Here is a 21275-nt window from a genome sequence, read left to right on the forward strand (position 1 = left end):
AGCACATGCAGACTATGTGCAGGCATAGGGAGTAGGTGTAGTACGTAAAAGGTCTAAACTGCCCTTCAGCCCATTTGGGCATTTTCGTCCGAAAAATGACAAAATATACACGTTTTGTGATTACATATTTTGTTAGATCCCTCTGGTGAGATTTTTAAAAGTTAGGGCCTCTGCCGTTACACAGCGAAAAGTTAGGGCCATTTGGTGCAGTTCACTCTTTTTTTTTATAATAAACGTCATTGTATATAAAAAATTAAAAATGAAGATTGTTATCTTTATATTCTATAGATGATTATTTACACGTGATAGAGAAATAATAAAGATAAAATAAATGCATTATAAGATAATCAAACAATGTTTTATAAGAATAAATTAAATATATTAGAAGTTATGGATGTGTACGAAACAAAAAGATAAAATAATTAAATGCTTTCAAAAATTAAAATACATTTGTTAAATAATTATACTAGATGCATTATAAATCGAATAGGAAAAATTAAAATAAAAGAACATATTGGTACAAGAAAATAATGAACAGAGAAAATAGGCTAAAGAGAATAACAATATTGATGAAAACTAACATCTAACGGTACTGAAAAGAGAAAATAAATGAATAGATTGGTTCTAGAAAATAATAAACAGATGCACTCCCTCCATCCGCCCCAAAATAAGAGCCACATTTTTCTTCAATGTCAAACTATAAATGGGACAACCTAATACGTTTCATTTTGTTTCATTTTTAATGCAACAGGAGTATATTCTTTGTAATACTCCTATGGTTTTAACTAAAAAAATCAGTGAGACAATAAAATTGCAGAGATGCACAAACAGAATTGAGTGATTGACAATAGTCTAATGATGAATACAATTTTACATACAACACCAGACTATTGAGATAATTTGATACAGAGGCATATTCATGTGTAGCCGAGGGCAGCAGAGACTTTACACAACTTAGTTTCTCAAAAACAGATGATTTCATTTCTTGCAGTCACCATGTATCTCTTCCTCCATGTTTGTCTACAACAGAGCACAAGAACTGTGGGGGGAGTTTGGTCCAACACAGCCCCCATCTTGATTTCCCACATCCAATCAGCAGCGCATCTGTCACTCGTCACTTCACTGGTGGCGTTGGCACATCTCGCAGACAGTTGAAGACCTTACATTGGCGTAGGTGCAATGTTCACATGACCAATGGCCGGAATCATCCATATCTCTGGAACTACTTGATTTGGATGTACTTCCCTTGCCCTTACCGGATCTTCCTTTGCCACTGCCTCCTCCCTCAGTCTGCGAGCTGCCTGCCCAGCTGCTTACAGTGTGAGAGTCCACATCGGATAGACCGTTTTCCAAAGCTCGGACCAGGTTCTCAAAGTAATTCTTGGTTACACTGCAGCATAAGAATTGAAGTAGTCATATAGGGGCTCTCACAAGCCACTGCATTATTTTAACAAAACTTAACGAATTTAAATTACACGTGTAAGTAATGGTCAGATTTACAAGATCATAGAATTTGCAATGGTGTTGAAGGTTATCCAATCATTTTGATGGGAGTCAGCTGGAAGGAGATTTTTGTATCTGAAACTTTCTTTCATAATTCCAGTTTGAAATAAAGCCCATAAACACAAAGTTCGCAGAACTTGCATACTATCCCTATTCTCCTCCTTGCAAATCAGAGACTAATTGTTCACTATATGCTTTGAACTAGAACTTGAACTTGAACTAGAACTGAACTAGAACTAGAACTAGAACTAGAACTAGAACTAGAACTATACTCTCCAAAAGTTGCCCAATTTGTTAGTAATGAGCTTTAAATTTGTAATACTATTTAAAAGTACCAGACAGTAATTGTTCAGCACAAGTTGTACTCAAAGCTTATTCTCAAGGGGCGGCTATAGGTTTCCCTCATCACCAAAAAGACAATTTCTATAAACCATAAGTAGTTGGGATACACAAATTATCTAACAAAGAGGCAAGAACTCAATTTTAATTGCAATTCCTGAGCCCTAAGCAAGCACTCCAAACAGGCATAAGGCATATAAAAGGGTTCAGAACTGTTTGGAATAACCCAGTGGTAGTAACTTATGGTCCAATGGAGGGTAGGGGAGGGGACGGAGGAAGGGAAGTAGGCTGATTGTTTTTTATCGTTTTCTTATTTCGTTGACAAGGTCAAACAAGGAAATACTACAAAGCCCCAAACAGGATACTATTTCAAAGCACTACAAATTAAATAGACCAATTAGGGGGTAGATAAATGAATAATCAGTGTCAGTGTCAGTGTCAGTGCCAGGTAATCACCTGGTCAACCCAGCCAACTTTGTTCTAAATTCATTGAACTCTTGTGAAGGACCTTCAGAGTTGAGGTATCCCTGAAATTCCTTCTCTGCACACTGGTGAAGCCGTTCCAAACCAGACTCCGCCTCGCCTAAGGAACCCAGAAATAAATGTCACACAAGCACATGGAAAACATGCAAAAAAAAGTTCTGATTTACAAACCTTGTAGATACTCAAAGAACTGCTTCCTAGCAATTTCCTGCTCATTTAAATAAAATCCATATGCATAGGTCCATTTTAGGACTCGTCTACATTCAACAATCTGCAGAATGCAAAATGCAAGCAGTTAAAGAGAAGATATGTCTTCCTTACATGAAAGTATATTTTTGAATTCTACATGACCACTTCATTAATATGTTCAGACTGAACTAATGAAACTAGACCAGCAATTACAAAGAAACACAAAAAAACATGAGGTGCATCAAAATGCAATATTAACCCATGAGTGGGCATTGACTTTTGAGGATTACCTAGATAGATAAAAAGAGTGCTGAATTCATAGGATAAAAAAAGATTTTGATAACAGCACTGCTGTGCTGAATACATCAAATTTTATCTTTTTCAAGTCCAGTACACATATACCTTTTAGGCTTCTACTTCCAAAATGTAAATTTCAAAAATATGCTGCATGCATGTGTACACACTTTTGTAATAAAATAACATAATTGACAATATTAATGATCACAGTACTGAAGCTCTTACCTGTTGCCAAGCCTCTATAATGAACTTAAGTTGGGACTCAGGCTGGCGCTGCTTATCACTTAGCTTCTCTAACTGCAAAATACAGATTCGTCAATCATCTTAATCAGACCTTAAACCTTATTATTAAATGCAGACAGCCACTGAATAGTTGTATGCACTTCCACATAAAGAACCAAGCCTACTTCTCTGACCGCAGTATAATATAACTAGCATTCACCTCTCAATCAATATATATGCTTAGGGTCCAAAAGATAGATCAGAGAGATTCCTTACATGTACTGTTTGCATCTGATGTAGATTCTCAATTGCACGTTGCCTAGACTGCAGAAAGTAAAAATGTAAATTTAGACTTAACTCGTGCAATAGATAGAAATTGAAATATACCAACATTCAAAGCAGAGAAAAGCCCCAGAATTCTATTAATAAATAAATAAATAATAAAAACCTGAACATGAAAAATTACATAAGCATTTATAATGACCGAACACTAGAGAAATTAATCAACACCTACCGATTGGTTGGTAGCCCATCTTTCATAATAATGTGTATATCTTTCTAAAGAATTTTTAGCCATCTCTCTTCGTTTTTCAGCTTCATCGTACTGTAACAACGAAGCCCAGTTAATTGGATAGCATATAGGCTTGTATATTCTAGTGATAAGACTAACCAAATAACCTTACCACTCCTTCTTGCTTGGCTACTTCATAACGATTGCATGCATAGAAGCCACCAGTCCTTTCACCGTGTTCTGACCATGCGCCAAGGCATAACCTACAAGTATATGAATCAGATTGCAAACTGACCGTTACCACACACTTATAGAATATAATGAATTGCCAGATGGAGATAATTATAGCAGCAGTTGTTTTGAGTTTTTATCACTCATAAAAGGAGAGATTGAGAAGAAGACAAAGACAGCACATGGATGACAAATCATAAGTATGTGCACATCAAGCAGAAGGTGAACCACCAAAGTGTAGTGATCATCATGAAAAAGAGAATAAATAAAAATAACTAGTCTATTCAGTTTTTATCTCACTCAAAACTGCAAGTTGACAGGGAAAAGAAGGCAGACAACTACATGGATGATACAACAATATGTGCATATGCAAATAGAAGGTAGAAGATTCAGAAACACAAAAAATTTAGACTTCCAAGGTTCCCAAAAAGAACTCTTTTTTAGCCATTTTGGTACATGACAAAAATTAGCCCCTTCCCATTTATAGATACTACCCCAATACATCAATTTATTTACAATTTGTACCAACAAGGTCATCCATTTTCTCCACTCAGTATCACTCATAAGGTGGGAACCTTTCTCCACTCACAATAAACCAAATAACAACTACTTTAACTAAAACCAGTGTTACACCACCCCATTAGGACTATTTTTTGGGGCGGGGGATTTTAAATAAATAAGTTGATGACGTAAACAGAAAATGGGAAGAGGACATACCAACAAAACTCAAATTTACATGGTGGTGTGCATGTAATGTGCATGCAGCCTTGATTCTTCTCAATTGGCCGCTTGCACTTGGGACAAGGTTTAGAATTAGCCAATATCCTGCGATACAATCATATATACATAAGAGTAGAACTTGGACCATAGAAAAACACCATGTCAACAATATACTCCCTCCGTCCCACTCTAAGTGGAGCATTTCTTATTCAGCACATGATTTAGCACATGATTTTATGTAGTGTTGTTTTGTGAGTTAAGTGTAGAGAGAATAAAGAGAAGGAAAAATTAGAGAGAGTGATATTTCTATTTTAAGAAATGTGTCATTTAGAGTTGGACATCTCAAAAAGAAAAATGTGTCACTTAGAGTGGAACGGAAGGAGTATTAGTAAGATCTAAATATACTTATTGAGTTTAGATGACATAAGCATATGAGTAGTATCTAATCCTAGCAAAACCAGCGCACCAATTCATATTCTCAGACTCAGCACTATTCTTCATTATCCACTTGGACACAGTTCCACAATCAACTGGACGATGGGCTTCCTCAACACACTGCAAGGGTATACAAGAGCCCTTTAGAATTTATAATGCAATAACAATTCTCTATTTAAAGAGAGAAAAAAAAGCAAAATCTAAGGGAGAAGAAAATGGAGAAAGAACTAAGAAGGTGATGAAACTCACGTTCCAGCAAAAACTGTGTGCACAATGGCAAGTGACATCAAAGTTTCCACCATCAACAGTAAAATCCACAGCATAATCACAGCCTGGTGCTGGGCACCACTTTGTCTGTCAGCAAACAATGAGAATAAGCAAAGTTTCTAAGATATAAGGCATGTGAACAACATTTTAACCAAGACACACACAATTAAATTGAATTTCTTAGACTTCTAGTTCATGTTAAGAAAAATGACACCACCAAAGCAAAAGGAATATTTTGCAGAACGGAGAAAAAGAATGGAAAACAGATCATTCTGTGCCATTCATGTAAGACTTTATAAACAACTTTGCTTCTTTTGAATGAAGATCATCTTACGAATGTTACTACACTTTTGTACCTTCCTACTATCTTCAATAAATGATCTCAAAACGTAGCGCTTATATTTCTGTTCGTCATCTTTTGAAGCCAACTCATTCACCATATCATGGCCAACAGCTGCACCACAAGATGGATCAGGACACCGCAGATTCAAACATCCAGGTCCATCATTAATGGATGTTCTAATATAGCCTGTTGCACAGATGTAAAGTATTATTGATATATTCAGAATCATATATCTTCTAGGTAGAGGAAGGGACTCTTTCAACATACGAGATCATTAATGACCCTTATAATCCACCAGCCCCCTCACCCAATGCCCAATTGTTGCACCAAACAAAAAAACAAGGAAACTTTTAGGAAGTGAACGAATTAAACCTTGCCAACACCCAAAGCAAAAGGGATGGCCACAGGCAACAGCTCTCATTCTATTACGCGGGTAATTTTCAAAGCAGATCCCACAAGTTAGCTGCAGGAAGATTTAAAATTAAGTTGCATAAATATGATCATACAAAGAAACTCAATTGACAATTATAAGTACAATTTTCCAATATATTTTGATTCCAGGTGAAAACACAATAGATTATGGTTACCTCTTGATCACCAGGAAGGGGAGTATCACTCTCCAACAAACCAACAGTTTTGCGGACCTTTTCTTCATCTGCAAACCATTCATCATTCACTTTACTAACACTCCTGTGAGTCAAGAACATATCAAGAAATCTTTCAGATGGTCCATTAGTTTAACCCTTTAAGCTCATCCATTAGTTCAGCAAGAGAGAACAACATAAATATCATCAGGGAAACAGCCAATATTGCTTCACGTAAAAGGAGAAACTTGCATCTTGTAAAGTCAAAGGCTATTAAGCTATACTGATCTGTGCATGATTAGCCTTTGAAATGATATATGAAGCTATACTGAGCTGTGCATGGTTAGCCTTTGAAATGATACACAGAGGATGATATAGACTGAAAGGAAAATCAGCTATTCAGAAACAAGTTACCAGTTATAATGGCGGAGCAAAATGCTAGCATAAACCCTTGAAATTGAGAGGACAGTAGAAATTTGAGTGATACTTTCTTCTTGCCGTTGCCGTATATCATCTTCATTTAAAATGATGAAATTCTAGAAGCAAAGAGTATAAAAAATTCATATCCATTAGTAATAACTTAGAAAGAACAAATTCAACTGAAGAAGATAGATAAAACACTAAAACGCATTGTAAGTTAAAACGTCTATAGGGGCATATAATTGGAATTACAAAACAATGACTTTTGACCAAAATAATACTCCGCAAAATCAGCACTTCAACTTTGAGCCATAAGAAGAACACAAGACAACACAAATAAAAATTGCAAAGTTGCAATGCCCCTAAGAGTCACCAGAGAAATCTAACATCGCATTAGCTTAACTCTAAACATTAGCTATAAACCCACAAAAGAGCACAAAGAAGATTATCTCCAATTACTGAATTCAACAGCCATGGCCGTTCTAACACCCCACTTGAACTTCAAAACATAAAAAAAAATCACTTCAATTTCTCCGAAATTAACAATACTATTATCATTGACACATCGGTTTTCAAATAAAACCAGCTTAAGCACGTCTTACAGAAGAGCATCTTATCTCTAAAATGTTAAAGAGAAAAAATAAATCAGTGAAAAGATACAGCAAGAGCTCAAATTAACTCCTAATACCCACCATTCCCCAATCCAGCTCCAAGACAAAACATAAAAATAGCGTATTTACTAAACCCAGCCTAGCAGCAAATTGATTTCATAAGAACCTAGCTCAATCATGAATCTATTTCGGGAAAGAAGTATCCGAATAAGGAAAAAAATTACTCCGCTGTATTAATTGAGGGAAACATTGAAAATAACCTGTGACCTATGATAGTATACGGGGTGAGAGGAGGAGAGATCATCGAAATCGTCCGAGTCGTGGTCCATCAAGCCGTCGTAACTAACAACGACGCTATCCGGGTCGGTATCTCCGTCGCCGTCGTAGAAATCCTCGTCGTCGCACGAATCTTCCATCATCGCCGTTTCCATCTCATCATCTGATTCCATTCCTATCTTCTTCATTTAAATTAATCTGTATACAAGCAAATTTACAATGATAATCGAGCAAAATTAGCTCAAATTTGCAATTCCCGATTTGTAGATAGATTGAGGGGTGAGAGGGAGAGGGAGAGGGAGAGAGAGAGAGAGAGAGGGGTGAAAAGGAATACAATGGCGAATAGTGGTGGTGATTCCATGCTTTTTGTGTGAGTTGGAGGGGAAAAGTGATGGTACGATCGAGTGTGCGTTAGGTACAACATAATTATGCTGGGCTGATTAAAACTGTGTTAATTATATACAGTATTGAATTATTAATGTTAAGACTTATTGCTTACGAATCTTTCCAAAGCTGTTTTCAGTTTAATAATATTAGAGCATCCGCAACGGTGGCGCCGTAATCCGCGTCTGTCCGCGCCACTGGCACGGACGTGTCTCACCGCCGCAGCACTCGCGCCGCTGGCACGGCGCTGCTCGATGCTGTTTTCAGTTTAATAATATTAGAGCATCCGCAACGGTGGCGCCGTAACCCGCGTCCGTCCGCGCCACTGGCACGGACGTGTCTCGCCGCCGCTGCGCTCGCGCCGCTCGATGCATCGAGCAGCGCCGTGCCAGCGAGCAGGTGACGTGGCGGCACGCGATTGGGCAACGGCAAAACCGTTGCCTTTGAATATTTTTTATTTATTTATTTAAAATTCGTTATTTAATTATAAATAACGATAAAAAATAAAATAAAAAATTATTTTCCAAATCCCAAAAATATTACCGTTTTTTTGCCCATTTTTCTGAATTTTTTGGAATTTATTTTTATTTTTTCCCTCAAAATCATCTATAAATACACACATTCATCATCCATTTATCATCTCTCATTCATCTCTCATTCATAATTCTCATACAAACTATCAACACATTCATCTCTCACTCAAAACATCAAATAGATTTCACCCATCTCATGGCGGAAGCGGAGCGCGAAGAACAAGAATACTACGCCGAGGATGAAGTCGGAAGCTCAACAACGAGGTCTCCCCCACGCCGAGGTGAGCATACGACGGTTGGCCACAAGATCGAGACAAGGCACACAATGCGCGATACCCGAACCCACATTCAGCTACAAGAAGACCTAATCAAACACATGTGGGCGAAATTCGGCAACGAGTAGTGGTTTTTTTAATTTTTAGTATTTTAATTATGTGATTTTTAATTTTTATGATTTTAATTATGTCGTTTTTATTTTATTTGTCATTTGTAATATTATTTAGGTTTTTTTAATGAATTTTAGTATTATGGAAATGTTTTTGTTTAATTGAATTTTAAATTAATTGTGCTCGTCCTTGCGGAAGAGCACATCTGTGGGTGTTGTGCTCTTGCCAGAGAGCAGACAGAAAAAGTGGGGCCGGACCCACAACCGTACCGTTGGCAAGAGCACGGTTGTGGATGCTCTTATGCAATTGAGAGGCTAAATATTCTGAAACATTGAATTTTTCTAATGATATTAGCGGGAAAATATCTATGTATACATATATAAAAATAAAGTTTTAGAAAAATAACATAAGTGTTATTATGAATATTTTAATAAAATAAAATAAAAAATACTTGATAATAATAAAAGAAATACATCTCTTAATCTTCTCACCATTCTACAATCAAAATGGTAATTAATGCTACAAAAAATTGTCAATAGAATCGAAGAGACTGTTAAGTCAATTTTATTATCGTATATGAAACAATATGGATCTAAGCAAATTTCTATAAATACACATTCACAAAATAACTTTCAAACAAAATTCCAACAATAAAAAATGAAATGAATGTGGGTCTTGTTATGTGTATCATTGAATTTGGAACTGATAGCATAAAATAATGCAATGATTTAAGTCACTAATTGTATTATTAATAGCCCTATATTAAGGGATTGTATCAATCCTTGATTTATCTATTTTCTTGTTTAGTTTAGAAAATCCTTGTATATATTGTGCAGTGTGTGATGAATATTCTGAAGGCAAATACAATATTTACATTCACATGGTATCAGCCTAGGATACTGAAACCTAAATCTCTTCTCGTTCTACATCTCTGCTGCTCTCCCTCAATTCATAGGCCTTAAGCCATGGCTGCTTCTTCAAACCCCTCTTCTGATACATTGCCATATGGTACTTTGATCCATATGCTCACTATTAAATTATCATCGACAAACTACTTGTTGTGGAGAAGCCAAATCTACCCACTTCTCATTGGTCAAGGGCTTATTAGCCTAGTTGATGGATCACATCCAGCACCACCGACTGACGTGGTCGCTGACGGAAACTCAACACCAAATCCAGCATACTAATCTTGGCGTATTGATGATCAGAGACTTGTCAGTCTCATATTCTCTTCCTTGTCCGAGGAAGCAATGTCTGTGGTGGTAGGCTTCACCACTGCTCGTACTGTTTGGCTCGCACTAGAGCACACTTTTAGTCATCAATCTAAGGCTCGAGAACTCTGTCTAAAAGGACAACTTTAGTCCATCAAGAAAGGAGGTCGTTCGGTCTCTAAATTTGGATGAGATTTCAAACTCGTTTGCGATCAATTATCTGCAATTGGGCGATCCATTGATGAAACAGACAAAATCCATCTATCTATGAAAGGACTTGGCTCTGACTTCTCCAGCTTCTCAGCAACTCAAATGGCTAAGTCCCCATTACCATCCTTTTCTAATCTTCTCAACAATGCTGAAGCTTGGGACATGTTTCAACAAACACTTGAATCAAACATGTCGTCCCCAGCTGCTTTCACCGCGCACACATACTCTCGGTCTTCTAATAACCAAATGTCTCGTGGTCGCGGTTCTAGTCCGGAAAAGAGTGGTCGTGGTGGTTTTAGCCAAAAGCGCCAGCTTCACTGTCAAATATGCAGGACAACCGGCCATTATGCCAATGTTTGTCCCGATCGATTCAATCGTGAGATTGGTACTACCACACCTGTGGCCAACATTGCTGAGGCTTTCTCCGCATCGAGTATTGCATCTGATCCTCCCATCTCTGACTGGTACTTAGACACGGGTGCATCAGCGCACATGACTCCACTCATCTACGTCATACGCAGGTTCAGATTCAGTTGTAGTCGATAATGGTGCCTTATTACCTATCTCTCATATTGGCACTTGTTATTTGAATAACTCTATTCATCTGCCTGAGGTGTTAGTTGTTCCCGGACTCACTAAAAACTTGCTTTTAGTGAGCAAATTAACTACTGATTTACCTCTTGATGTGGTTTTTACTGATAATTGCTTCAAAATTCAGCATCGGGAAAATCAACACATTTTGGCTCAAGGCAGTCGTATGGATGGTCTGTACGTGTTGGATGATACTAAGTCAGCTCTGGTTGCAGCTCGTACGCCTAAAGCATCTTTTGAACTGTGGCACTCTCGGCTTGGTCATGTTGCATTTGATGTAATTTCTTTTTTACATAAAATTGGGAGCATATCTGTTACTGCTTTGTTACCCAAACCGATGATTTGCGACGCTTGTGAGAAAGCTAAAAGTCATCGATTACCTTTTGTTCGTGACGAAAAACGATCGTCTTCTATTTTAGACATTGTGCATTGTGATTTATGGGGCCCTGCGCCGGTTAACTCTGAATCTGGTTTTCGCTATTATGTTATTTTTGTGGATGATTATTCTAGATTTACATGGCTATATCCATTGAGACATAAATCTGATTTCTATGAAGTGTTGCTTTTTTGTTGAAAATCAGTTGTCTAGTCGTATTAAAACTTTTCACAGTGATGGGGGCACAGAGTTTACCAATAAAAAGGTGCAGATGTTATTCCGGGAGTCGGGCATACACCATATATTTTCATCTCCATATACGCTTGCTCAGAATGGACGAGTGGAACGTAAACATAGGCACGTTACTGAAACAGGTCTTACAATGTTATTTCATTCCTTTACTCCTATGAAATTTTGGATGGAAGCTTTTAGTAGGTGTTAGATGGAAAATCACCCTTTGAGTTATTATTCTCAACTGTTCCAAACTTTGCACACTTTCATTCGTTTGGCTGTAGGGTTTATCCGTGTATGAGAGACTACAGTACAAACAAGTTTGAGCCACGGAGTAGAGCTTGTATTTTTTTGGGTTACAGTAGCTCGCACAAAGGGTTTCGTTGCTACGATCCTTCTACTTTCCGCATCTATATATCTCGTCATGCTAAATTTGATGAGTCATCTTTTCCATTCTCTAAGTCTCATGACAGGCACAATTCTCAATTTCTTCCTATCTCAGAATTTACTGAACCAATGTGATTGGATGGTCCATTGAAATTGCAGCTCCCAAATGTAAATCCTGATTCGGCTCGTCAACCAAGTTCTTGCAATCTATGTGATGAGCCTCCTCTACTTTCTGGATTACAGTCACACACCAACCAAGATGAGCATACTATAAACACTCACGAGATACCCACTATTCCACACGAGACACAGTCACAACCCAACCAAGAAGAGCCCAATATCAAAAATCAACAAGTTAATGAGTCGTCTCTCGATCCTATCATTGAGCCCGCTCCACAAATTGAGATGAATCCACTTGTTCCTCCACCAATTAAGATGAATCCAATTGTTCCTTTTCCAAGAGTATCTTCTACTCATCCTATGCAAACTCGATCACGAGCAGGTATCATCAAGCCAAAGTACATACCAAATTATGCATGTACTCGTTTATTTCAGGCTCTCATTACTGTGATTACACCTCGTGGAATCAAGTCTGCCTTAAAAAGACCAGAATGGGTTGATGTACCAAAGTAGGAACTTTCTGCCATGGCTCTTAAGGACAGTTGGGATCTTATTCCTCGTCCTAAAGACGTAAATGTTGCGGGATCCAAATGGGTTTTTCGAACGAAATTCAAGGTTGATGGCTCACTTGATCGCTATAAAGCCCGTCTTGTTGCACAAGGCTTCACACAACTTCCGGGTTTTGATTACTGCCATACTTTCAGTCCAGTTGTTGGAGCTTCTACAATTCGAGTCATGTTATCCATTACTGTTTCCAATAATTGGCCTCTACATCAGTTAGATGTCCAAAATGCCTTGCTGAACGGTGTTCTATCCAAGCCAGTATATATGGAACAACCCCCTAGCTTTATTGATCCTCAATTTCCAAATCATGTATGCCGTCTTAAAAAGGTGATATATGGCCTAAAGAAAGCTCCTCTTGCGTGGTATCAACGACTCAGTGATTTTCTCGTACAAGTTGGATTTTTCTGTAGTCGTCCTGATCCCTCACTGTTCATCTATAATCGTGGCTCGTCCACTATATATCTCTTGATATATGTTGATGATATAATTCTGACAGGAAATTCTTACGATGACTTGAAATCTTTCATCTCTCGCCTTCATCAAGAATTTGCCCTCACCGACCTTGGAAAACTTGGTTATTTTTTGGGTCTTGAAGTCACTTATACTTCTTCTGGCATTTTCTTGAATCAGGCTAAATATGCTCGTGATATCCTTCAACGAGCATCTCTTGAAGAGTCAAAACCTGTCTCTACACCCTTGGTTGCAGGTTGCCAACTTTCAACGGACGGCCAACCATTTGAGGATCCTACTTTATATCGGTCATTAGTTGGATCGCTACAGTACCTGACAATTACACGTCCTAATTTGTCCTTTGCTGTAAATCTTGTTAGTCAGCATCTTCAACATCCTACCATTGCTCATTTTCAAGCGGTAAAACGAATTCTTCGCTATGTAAAACACACTCCAGCTTTTGGCTTAAGTTTTACACGTAGCTCTTCATTTTCTCTTGTTGCATATTCTGATGCCGACTGGGCTCGTTGTGTTGAAACTAGACGATCTACTTATGGCTATTCTATTTTCCTTGGCGGTAATCTAGTATCTTGGAGTGCCAAGAAACAACCCACGGTCTCTCGCTCTAGCTGTGAATCCGAGTATCGAGCTCTTGCAAATACAGCTTCTGAAATGGTGTGTGTGCTCCAACTTCTTCGTGAGCTTCAAGTCCAGTTGTCTTCTTGCCCGACTCTTTATTCAGATAACAATAGTGCTATCTTTCTCAGTCAGAATCCGAGTTCTCATAAACGAGCTAAGCACATTGATATTGACTTCCACTTTGTTAGGGAGCTTGTTTCCAATGGTCAGCTAGAGACTCAATTCGTATCATCAGACTTACAGGTTGCAAAATGCTAAGATTTTTCCAAATTCGACCAAGTCTGGATTTTGGCAAATCCAGATCTCTGAAAAGGATAGATATAAAACAGCCTTCACAGTTCCTTTCGGACATTATGAATGGAATGTCATGCCTTTTGGGCTAAAAAATGCCCCCTCCGAATTTCAAAAAATCATGAATGATATCATGAATCCTCTTAGTCATTTTAGTATTGTCTATATCGACGATATTTTAATCTTTTCCCAAGATATTGATCAACATATCAAACATTTAGACACTCTCTTAAAAATCATAGAAAAAAATGGATTAGCTATTTCCACCCCCAAATTAAAACTATTTCAAACCAATATTAGATTTTTAGGACATGAGTTTAGCAAAGGAACTTTAAAACCTATCAGCAGGTCGATTTCTTTTACAGACAAATTCCCCGATGAAATAAAAGATAAAAATCAATTACAAAGATTCTTGGGATGCCTGAATTACATTTTAGACTTCTTTCCTAATCTTAGGGAGACTTGTAAACTTATTTATCAAAGGCTTAGGAAAGACCCCCCTAATTGAACAGAGGAACACACTAATATTATCAAAACCATAAAACAAGAGGTAAAAACTCTTCTATGCTTAGGCATCCCTAATCCAGAAGCCTTTATGATCATAGAAACAGATGCCTCAAATCTAGGTTATGGAGGAATTTTAAAACAAAAAATTAATTCAAAAGAACAATTAGTTAGATACCACTCTGGAATCTGGAATAATACACAGATGAATTATTCCGTTATCAAAAAAGAAATTTTATCCATAGTTTTATGTATCTCAAAATTTCAAGATGACCTTTACAATATTATTTCAAAAACAAATATTTGCCAGGTGGCAAGCTATTCTTTCTGTTTTTTATTTTGAAATTGAATTTATAAAAGGAGAAAACAATTCTCTACCTGATTCTCTAACTAGAGAATTTTTACAAGGAACAGTGATGGACTCAACAAGGAAGAAAATACAAAGTGCTAAAGACTATGAAGTCTTCTCTTCAAAACTTACCTCAAAAGCCCTTGTTTCACCCTCAACTCCTGTCACTCCTCAAAAATCCAATCAAATTATCCCAAACCGATTCTCTCCAATCCAAAATATACCGGAAATTCCTTATAAAACAGTCCTTGCTTCAAACCTATCAAAACCCACTAATATCCAAATCCCAAACACTCCTGAAGTATACAAATATACTGCCAAAGATTGGCATGATGATTGTGGGATGACTACTTTTTCTGAATATCCAGCGAGTCTTTCTCAAAAAGATTTTATCAGAAATCACTTTCCAAATCCTTCCCAACTTTGGGAATCCGATGATCGTTTTAAAGATCAAAAGTATTATGAGTTCATTCTAGTGGACTCTGATTCAGTGGAAATAACTCACAATTACGATAGATCTAAAGAGATTGAATACTCAAAATGTGTTATCAAAAGAGTTCATACTCCTACCACTTTTGGTGGTCAAAGTGAATACAAAATGTTCCCAGTTAACCACCCAGCTCAGGGGTATAATTACATTGATTATAAGAATGCTTGGTTTAGAGCTTTTTTAGTTAGACCCTTCAACCACTCTTGGTTCATAACTTTCCTAGGAATTTTGAATTCAGCGTGGAAGATGATGAGCTTTTGATAATTTTTTAGAGTCGAAAACTCTGCAAAGACATTAAAACCTTCTTGAATTTGAAGAGGAAGAATTTGGATAGAAGACCCCATTTTTCTCCACCAATCAACAAACCAGACGGGAGGTTGTTTATCACAGTTGTGGTGGAAAGTTATGAACCTAAAGTGGTTGAAGGGTCTAACTAAAAAAGCTCTAAACCAAGCATTTTTATAATCAATGTAATTATACCCCTGAGCTGGGTGGTTAACTGGGAACATTTTGAATTCATTTTGACCACCAAAAGTGGTAGGAGTATGAACTCTTTTGATAACACATTTTGAGTATTCAATCTCTTTAGATCTATCGTAATTGTGAGTTATTTCCACTGAATCAGAGTCCACTAGAATGAACTCATAATACTTTTGATCTTTAAAACGATCATCGGATTCCCAAAGTTGGGAAGGAATTGGAAAGTGATTTCTGATAAAATCTTTTTGAGAAAGACTCGCTGGATATTCAGAAAAAGTAGTCATCCCACAATCATCGTGCCAATCTTTGGCAATATATTTGTATACTTCAGGAGTGTTTGGGATTTGGATATTGGTGGGTTTTGGTAGGTTTGAAGCAAGGACTGTTTTATAAGGAATTTCCGGCATATTTTGGATTGGAGAGAATCTGTTTGGGATAATTTGATTGGATTTTTGAGGAGTGACAGGAGTTGAGGGTGAAACAAGGGCTTTTGAGGTATGTTTTGAAGAGAAGACTTCATAGTCTTTAGCACTTTGTATTTTCTTCCTTGTTGAGTCCATCACTGTTCCCTTGTAAAAATTCTCTAGTTAGAGAATCAGGTAGAGAATTGTTTTCTCCTTTTATAAATTCAATTTCAAAATAAAAAACAGAAAGAATAGCTCGCCACCTGGCAAATATTTGTTTTGAAACAATATTTTTAACATCTTTTGTAAGAACTTCTTTTCCTGATTTGCAATCTATTCTGAGTAAGAATTTTTTATTGTAAAGGTCATCTTGAAATTTTGAGATACATAAAACTATGGATAAAATTTCTTTTTTGATAACGGAATAATTCATCTGTGTATTATTCCAGATTCCAGAGTGGTATCTAACTAATTGTTCTTTTGAATTAATTTTTTGTTTTAAAATTCCTCCATAATCTAGATTTGAGGCATCTGTTTCTATGATCATAAAGGCTTCTGGATTAGGGATGCCTAAGCATGGAATAGTTTTTACCTCTTGTTTTATGGTTTTGATAATATTAGTGTGTTCCTCTGTCCAATTAGGGGGGTCTTTCCTAAGCCTTTGATAAAGAAGTTTACAAGTCTCCCTAAGATTAGGAAAGAAGTCTGAAATGTAATTCAGGCATCCTAAGAATCTTTGTAATTGATTTTTATCTTTTATTTCATCGGAGAATTTATCTGTAAAAGAAATCGACCTGCTGATAGGTTTGAAAGTTCCTTTGCTAATCTCATGTCCTAAAAATCTGATATTGATTTGAAATAGTTTTAATTTGGGGGTGGAAATAGCTAATCCATTTTTTTCTATGATTTTTAAGAGAGTGTCTAAATGTTTGATATGTTGATCAATATCTTGGGAAAAGATTAAAATATCGTCGATATAGACAATACTAAAATGACTAAGAGGATTCATGATATCATTCATGATTTTTTAAAATTCGGAGGGGGCATTTTTTAGCCCAAAAGGCATGACATTCCATTCATAATGTCCGAAAGGAACTGTGAATGCTGTTTTATATCTATCCTTTTCAGAGATTTGGATTTGCCAAAATCCAGACTTGGTCGAATTTGGAAAAAATCTAGCATTAAAGAGTCTTCCTATTAAATCCTTTTTGTTGGGGATTAGATACGTAATCCACTGTAGAACTTTATTAAGAGGTTTATAATTTATGACTAGTCTAGGTGTTCCTCTTTCAAGTTCTGCTTGTTTAACTACATAAAAGGCAGAACAACTCCAAGGAGATTTTGAAGGCCTTATAAGTTTCTTATCTAATAATTCTTTAATCTCCTTTTTACAAATTTCTAAGAGTTCTTGTTTCATTTGGATTGGTCTTGATTTTGTCGGGATATTTTCTTCATTGAAACCCTTTTCATAAGGTAATTCAATGACATGGTGCTTTCTATCCCATAAGGCATTAGGGATTTCATTACAAACTCGTTTGACAAAGTTGTTTTCAATTTCCTTAATCTTTGAAATGATCTTAGGAGTTCTAAGTTGGTCTTCAATTCGTTGAAAAGGTAATTCTTCTTTTAGAAAACCAATTTGTTTTTGTTTTTGGGTAATATTATTAATTTGTCTGAATATAGAGTTATTCTGAAGATTAAGAATTTCTTGCTTCATAATGGGAGAGATGAACTTAAAATTTATTTCTCTTCCCTGAACTTTGGTGGTAATACCACTATCATTGACATAGAAAGGATAAATTTGAGTTAGGAAAGGTGTTCCAAGAATCATATTATATGTGATATCTTCAACAATAGTAAAGATATTCTTGAAACAATACCCATTGTTACAAATATGAGCTTTGGATATTTGATTTTTAAAAGGTTATTATTAGCAGTATAAAGTTTTTCTTTGGATTTGTCACAATATTTAGTAGGAACGATACCTTCTCTGATAATATTATGGTCTGCTCCTGAATCCACCAAGGCCATAATACTGGTTTTGAAGTCATTAACCGCAAGAGTAATATTAACATGCCATTTTTGGTATTCAATTTCTCGGATAACTTTTATAGAATTATTTTCTGGATCAAGATTCTTCCAGTTATCAATTTCTTTATTATTTTCAATAATAGAGAGTCTAGTCTCTATTTCAAAGTCCTTTTCTTTTAATTCATAAAATTCTTTATTAATTTGTTTTTTAAGGCTATTAATTTCACTTTGGAGGTCTTTGGTTGTTATTTGTTTAGATATGCTTTGATAGGGATATTTATCCCAAAGTTTATTTAGACTAAATTATTCATTGTGGTTTATCCTCTTAGAAGTAGAAGGTTCTTCAAGAATTAAATCTTTTAACTTATTAAGGTAATTATCCCTTATATCGGTATCTGGGATTTCTTGGATAAGATCAAAGATGACTTCTTTCTTTTCTTTGGAAATGACTTGGATACAATTTTTGCAAATATCTTTTCCATGTTCAATACTACTATGATAATCAATTTCGTCAGAGGTATTTAGCATCTCTTCTATTTCTTGATCGGACTCACTTTCTGAGTTAGAAGAGTTATCCTTTTCTCTTAAAAGATTATTGATTTGTTTACCTATTAGTCTAATGTTCTTCTTCTTTTTCTTCCAACATTGGTCTTCAGTGTGTCCTAATTTTTTACAATACCAACATTTTATATCACTTTTTCCTTTATCATTGGTTGGTTTATAAGTTCTTTTAGGTTTTGTTCTTCTAAATTTATTTTTGTAAGGTTTATATTCAAACCTTTGTGATTCTTTTTTAATCTTCCTAGTCTTCCTTTTAATCTTAGAAGAAGGGGCTTCAATCTTTTCAATTCCAAATATTTCACAGAAACATCCTAATTCGCTCTTCTCTTTCTGTTTATCTTTTCTGTATTTGTTTTGTATTTTTATTTCCATGCATAGGGCTAAGCCTTCTTTCTTGATAAAAGCAAATAATTACCCAAATGTAATATTTTCAAAAGGAATATTCTCAGAATCTATATCATCTTTGATTTTTTGTATTATTCTTTCACTAAAAAGTTTGGGTAATCCTGCAATGAACCTTTCTTTCCAGAAAGCTTGATTACAGTCATTTCTTTTGAGAACCTGGGTTATGAAGACATCCTTATACCACCTATAATCAGATAAGGAGGGGCATCTAAGATTAGTCAGGACGATGAAAGAACTGTTATATTTTTTCTCTTGGGTTTCCTATAAAATACATTGAAATAGTGACTACAAGGAAATCACAAGCATCGCTTGTTTATTTTATTTCTCCGTCTTGGTCTTCAATACTCATAACATGGCTTAAAATTTGTTCCTTGCTTCCAAGATCTAAAGCATTATCCCACCAATTTTTTAATTGATCAGTAAAACCATTAACAAGAAGGATGCAAGCTTCTCTTTCAGAAATTCCATTGTATCTATAAGCAATCTTTGCCATTCTCATTTCTTGCAAAGTATTAAGGATTTCATACTCAGATTTTCCATCTATGTTCCATTCTGTTATTGAATTTCCGTCGTAACTTGATTTATGAAATTGTTTTCTTTCTTCATAAAGCATATCTGCGGGTGAAGGTCTATTATAATAATTTTTGTTACTATTAAACTTTTTTCCTTTAAATATCATGTTTATCTTAAAGGGGGAGTTATCAGACTTTTTGAAAACTTCTTCTAATTTTTCAACAGAATCATTCTCCGTATCAGAGGAAGAACAACTTGCTTGTTCAGAACTTGATTCATGATTTTCTCTGATGACATTAGTATTAGAGGTAATTGGCTCACCAAGTTTTTCAGAAATTTTTGTTAATAATTTTTCTGTTTTTGGATTAAAAGTTACATTCTTATTTCTAAAAATATCATTACTTCTGAAAAAAGGTCTATAAGTATCATTCAGGATACTCTGTTTGACGGGTGAAGGGCTCTTGGTGGAAATAGTATCTAATTGGTTAGCAATAGTGTTAAGAATTTGGTTTGAATAATTATTCTGCTGGATAATTCTCTGTAATTCTTCATTTTCAGCAGGATTTTTTTCATTAGGCTTTTTAGTTTGTTTAAAAGGGTCTGCAATAATTTCACCTTTATAAGTTTGAATTTTTAAAGATTGAAGAGGAGGATGAACTGCCGAAATGATAGTACCATTATTTGACAAACACCATTTTTTTATAAGACTTTAATTAACTTCAATGGTAGGTTTTTTTAAAACAATCACACCAATCCTTCTGAAGAGAGGTATATTGCTATAAAATCATAAAAAAGAAAGTTTGATTTTATTCTTTTTATTTCATTCATCCATTCATTCTTTATTTTGCTTCTAATCTTATTATCTAATTTGTTAAACCATCTTTCTTTTTCTTTGTAAAAAGGAGAACTTATCTCTTTATTCAAATACTCCATATCTGGTGTAAATTCTTTATTAAGATTTATGACCATAGTACTTCTAGTGGGTGAGTAAGGGTCACCTATATTTTCTTCAACCGGGGAGTTTGACTGTGGTATAGATGTTTTGAACGTCCCTAGGATACTGAAACCTAAATCTCTTCTCGTTCTACATCTCTGCTGCTCTCCCTCAATTCATAGGCCTTAAGCCATGGCTGCTTCTTCAAACCCCTCTTCTGATACATTGCCATATGGTACTTTGATCCATATGCTCACTATTAAATTATCATCAACAAACTACTTGTTGTGGAGAAGCCAAATCTACCCACTTCTCATTGGTCAAGGGCTTATTAGCCTAGTTGATGGATCACGTCCAGCACCACCGACTGACGTGGTCGCTGACGGAAACTCAACACCAAATCCAGCATACTAATCTTGGCGTATTGATGATCAGAGACTTGTTAGTCTCATATTCTCTTCCTTGTCCGAGGAAGCAATGTCTGTGGTGGTCGGCTGCAACACTGCTCGCACTGTTTGGCTCACACTAGAGCACACTTTTAGTCATCAATCTAAGGCTCGAGAACTCCGTCTAAAAGGACAACTTTAGTCCATCAAGAAAGGAGGTCGTTCGGTCTCTGAATTTGGATGAGATTTCAAACTCGTTTGCGATCAATTATCTGCAATTGGGCGATCCGTTGATGAAATAGACAAAATCCATCTATCTATGAAAGGACTTGGCTCTGACTTCTCCAGCTTCTCAGCAACTCAAATGGCTAAGTCCCCATTACCATCCTTTTCTAATCTTCTCAACAATAATGA

General features: G+C 36.0%; 1 protein-coding gene across 2 annotated transcripts; it reads right to left on the reverse strand.

The window, feature by feature from the left end:
* Positions 1-833: 833 nt before the first annotated feature.
* On the reverse strand, positions 834-7813 carry LOC121782946 (probable E3 ubiquitin-protein ligase ARI8). 2 transcript variants are annotated; one of them, XM_042180959.1, is made up of 15 exons: positions 7416-7813; positions 6539-6660; positions 6128-6195; positions 5913-6003; positions 5554-5726; positions 5180-5284; positions 4962-5050; positions 4493-4600; positions 3717-3807; positions 3548-3637; positions 3310-3357; positions 3037-3108; positions 2497-2596; positions 2299-2425; positions 834-1390 (listed from the first exon to the last, which is right to left on the reverse strand). In XM_042180959.1, the coding sequence occupies exons 2-15, from the start codon at positions 6642-6644 to the stop codon at positions 1120-1122; spliced, it is 1539 nt and encodes a 512-aa protein (XP_042036893.1). In that variant the 5' UTR covers positions 6645-6660; positions 7416-7813; the 3' UTR covers positions 834-1119. The 2 variants fall into 2 exon arrangements, with proteins under 2 accessions (XP_042036893.1, XP_042036892.1); XM_042180958.1 differs by having other exon boundaries at positions 6128-6230.
* Positions 7814-21275: the final 13462 nt, after the last annotated feature.

Source organism: Salvia splendens, chromosome 20 (genome assembly GCF_004379255.2).
Source record: "Salvia splendens isolate huo1 chromosome 20, SspV2, whole genome shotgun sequence".
Classification (NCBI taxonomy): domain Eukaryota; kingdom Viridiplantae; phylum Streptophyta; class Magnoliopsida; order Lamiales; family Lamiaceae; genus Salvia; species Salvia splendens.

Excerpts from the sequence above, each read along its gene's own strand:
- LOC121782946 (XM_042180958.1), bottom strand. The coding sequence starts at position 7,619 with ATGAAGAAGATAGGAATGGAATCAGATGATGAGATGGAAACGGCGATG. Across the intron at positions 5,051-5,179 it reads CACACAGTTTTTGCTGGAAC|TGTGTTGAGGAAGCCCATCG; the intron begins GTGAGTTTCATC and ends ATACCCTTGCAG. Across the intron at positions 3,109-3,309 it reads ATCAGATGCAAACAGTACAT|TTAGAGAAGCTAAGTGATAA; the intron begins GTAAGGAATCTC and ends TGTATTTTGCAG.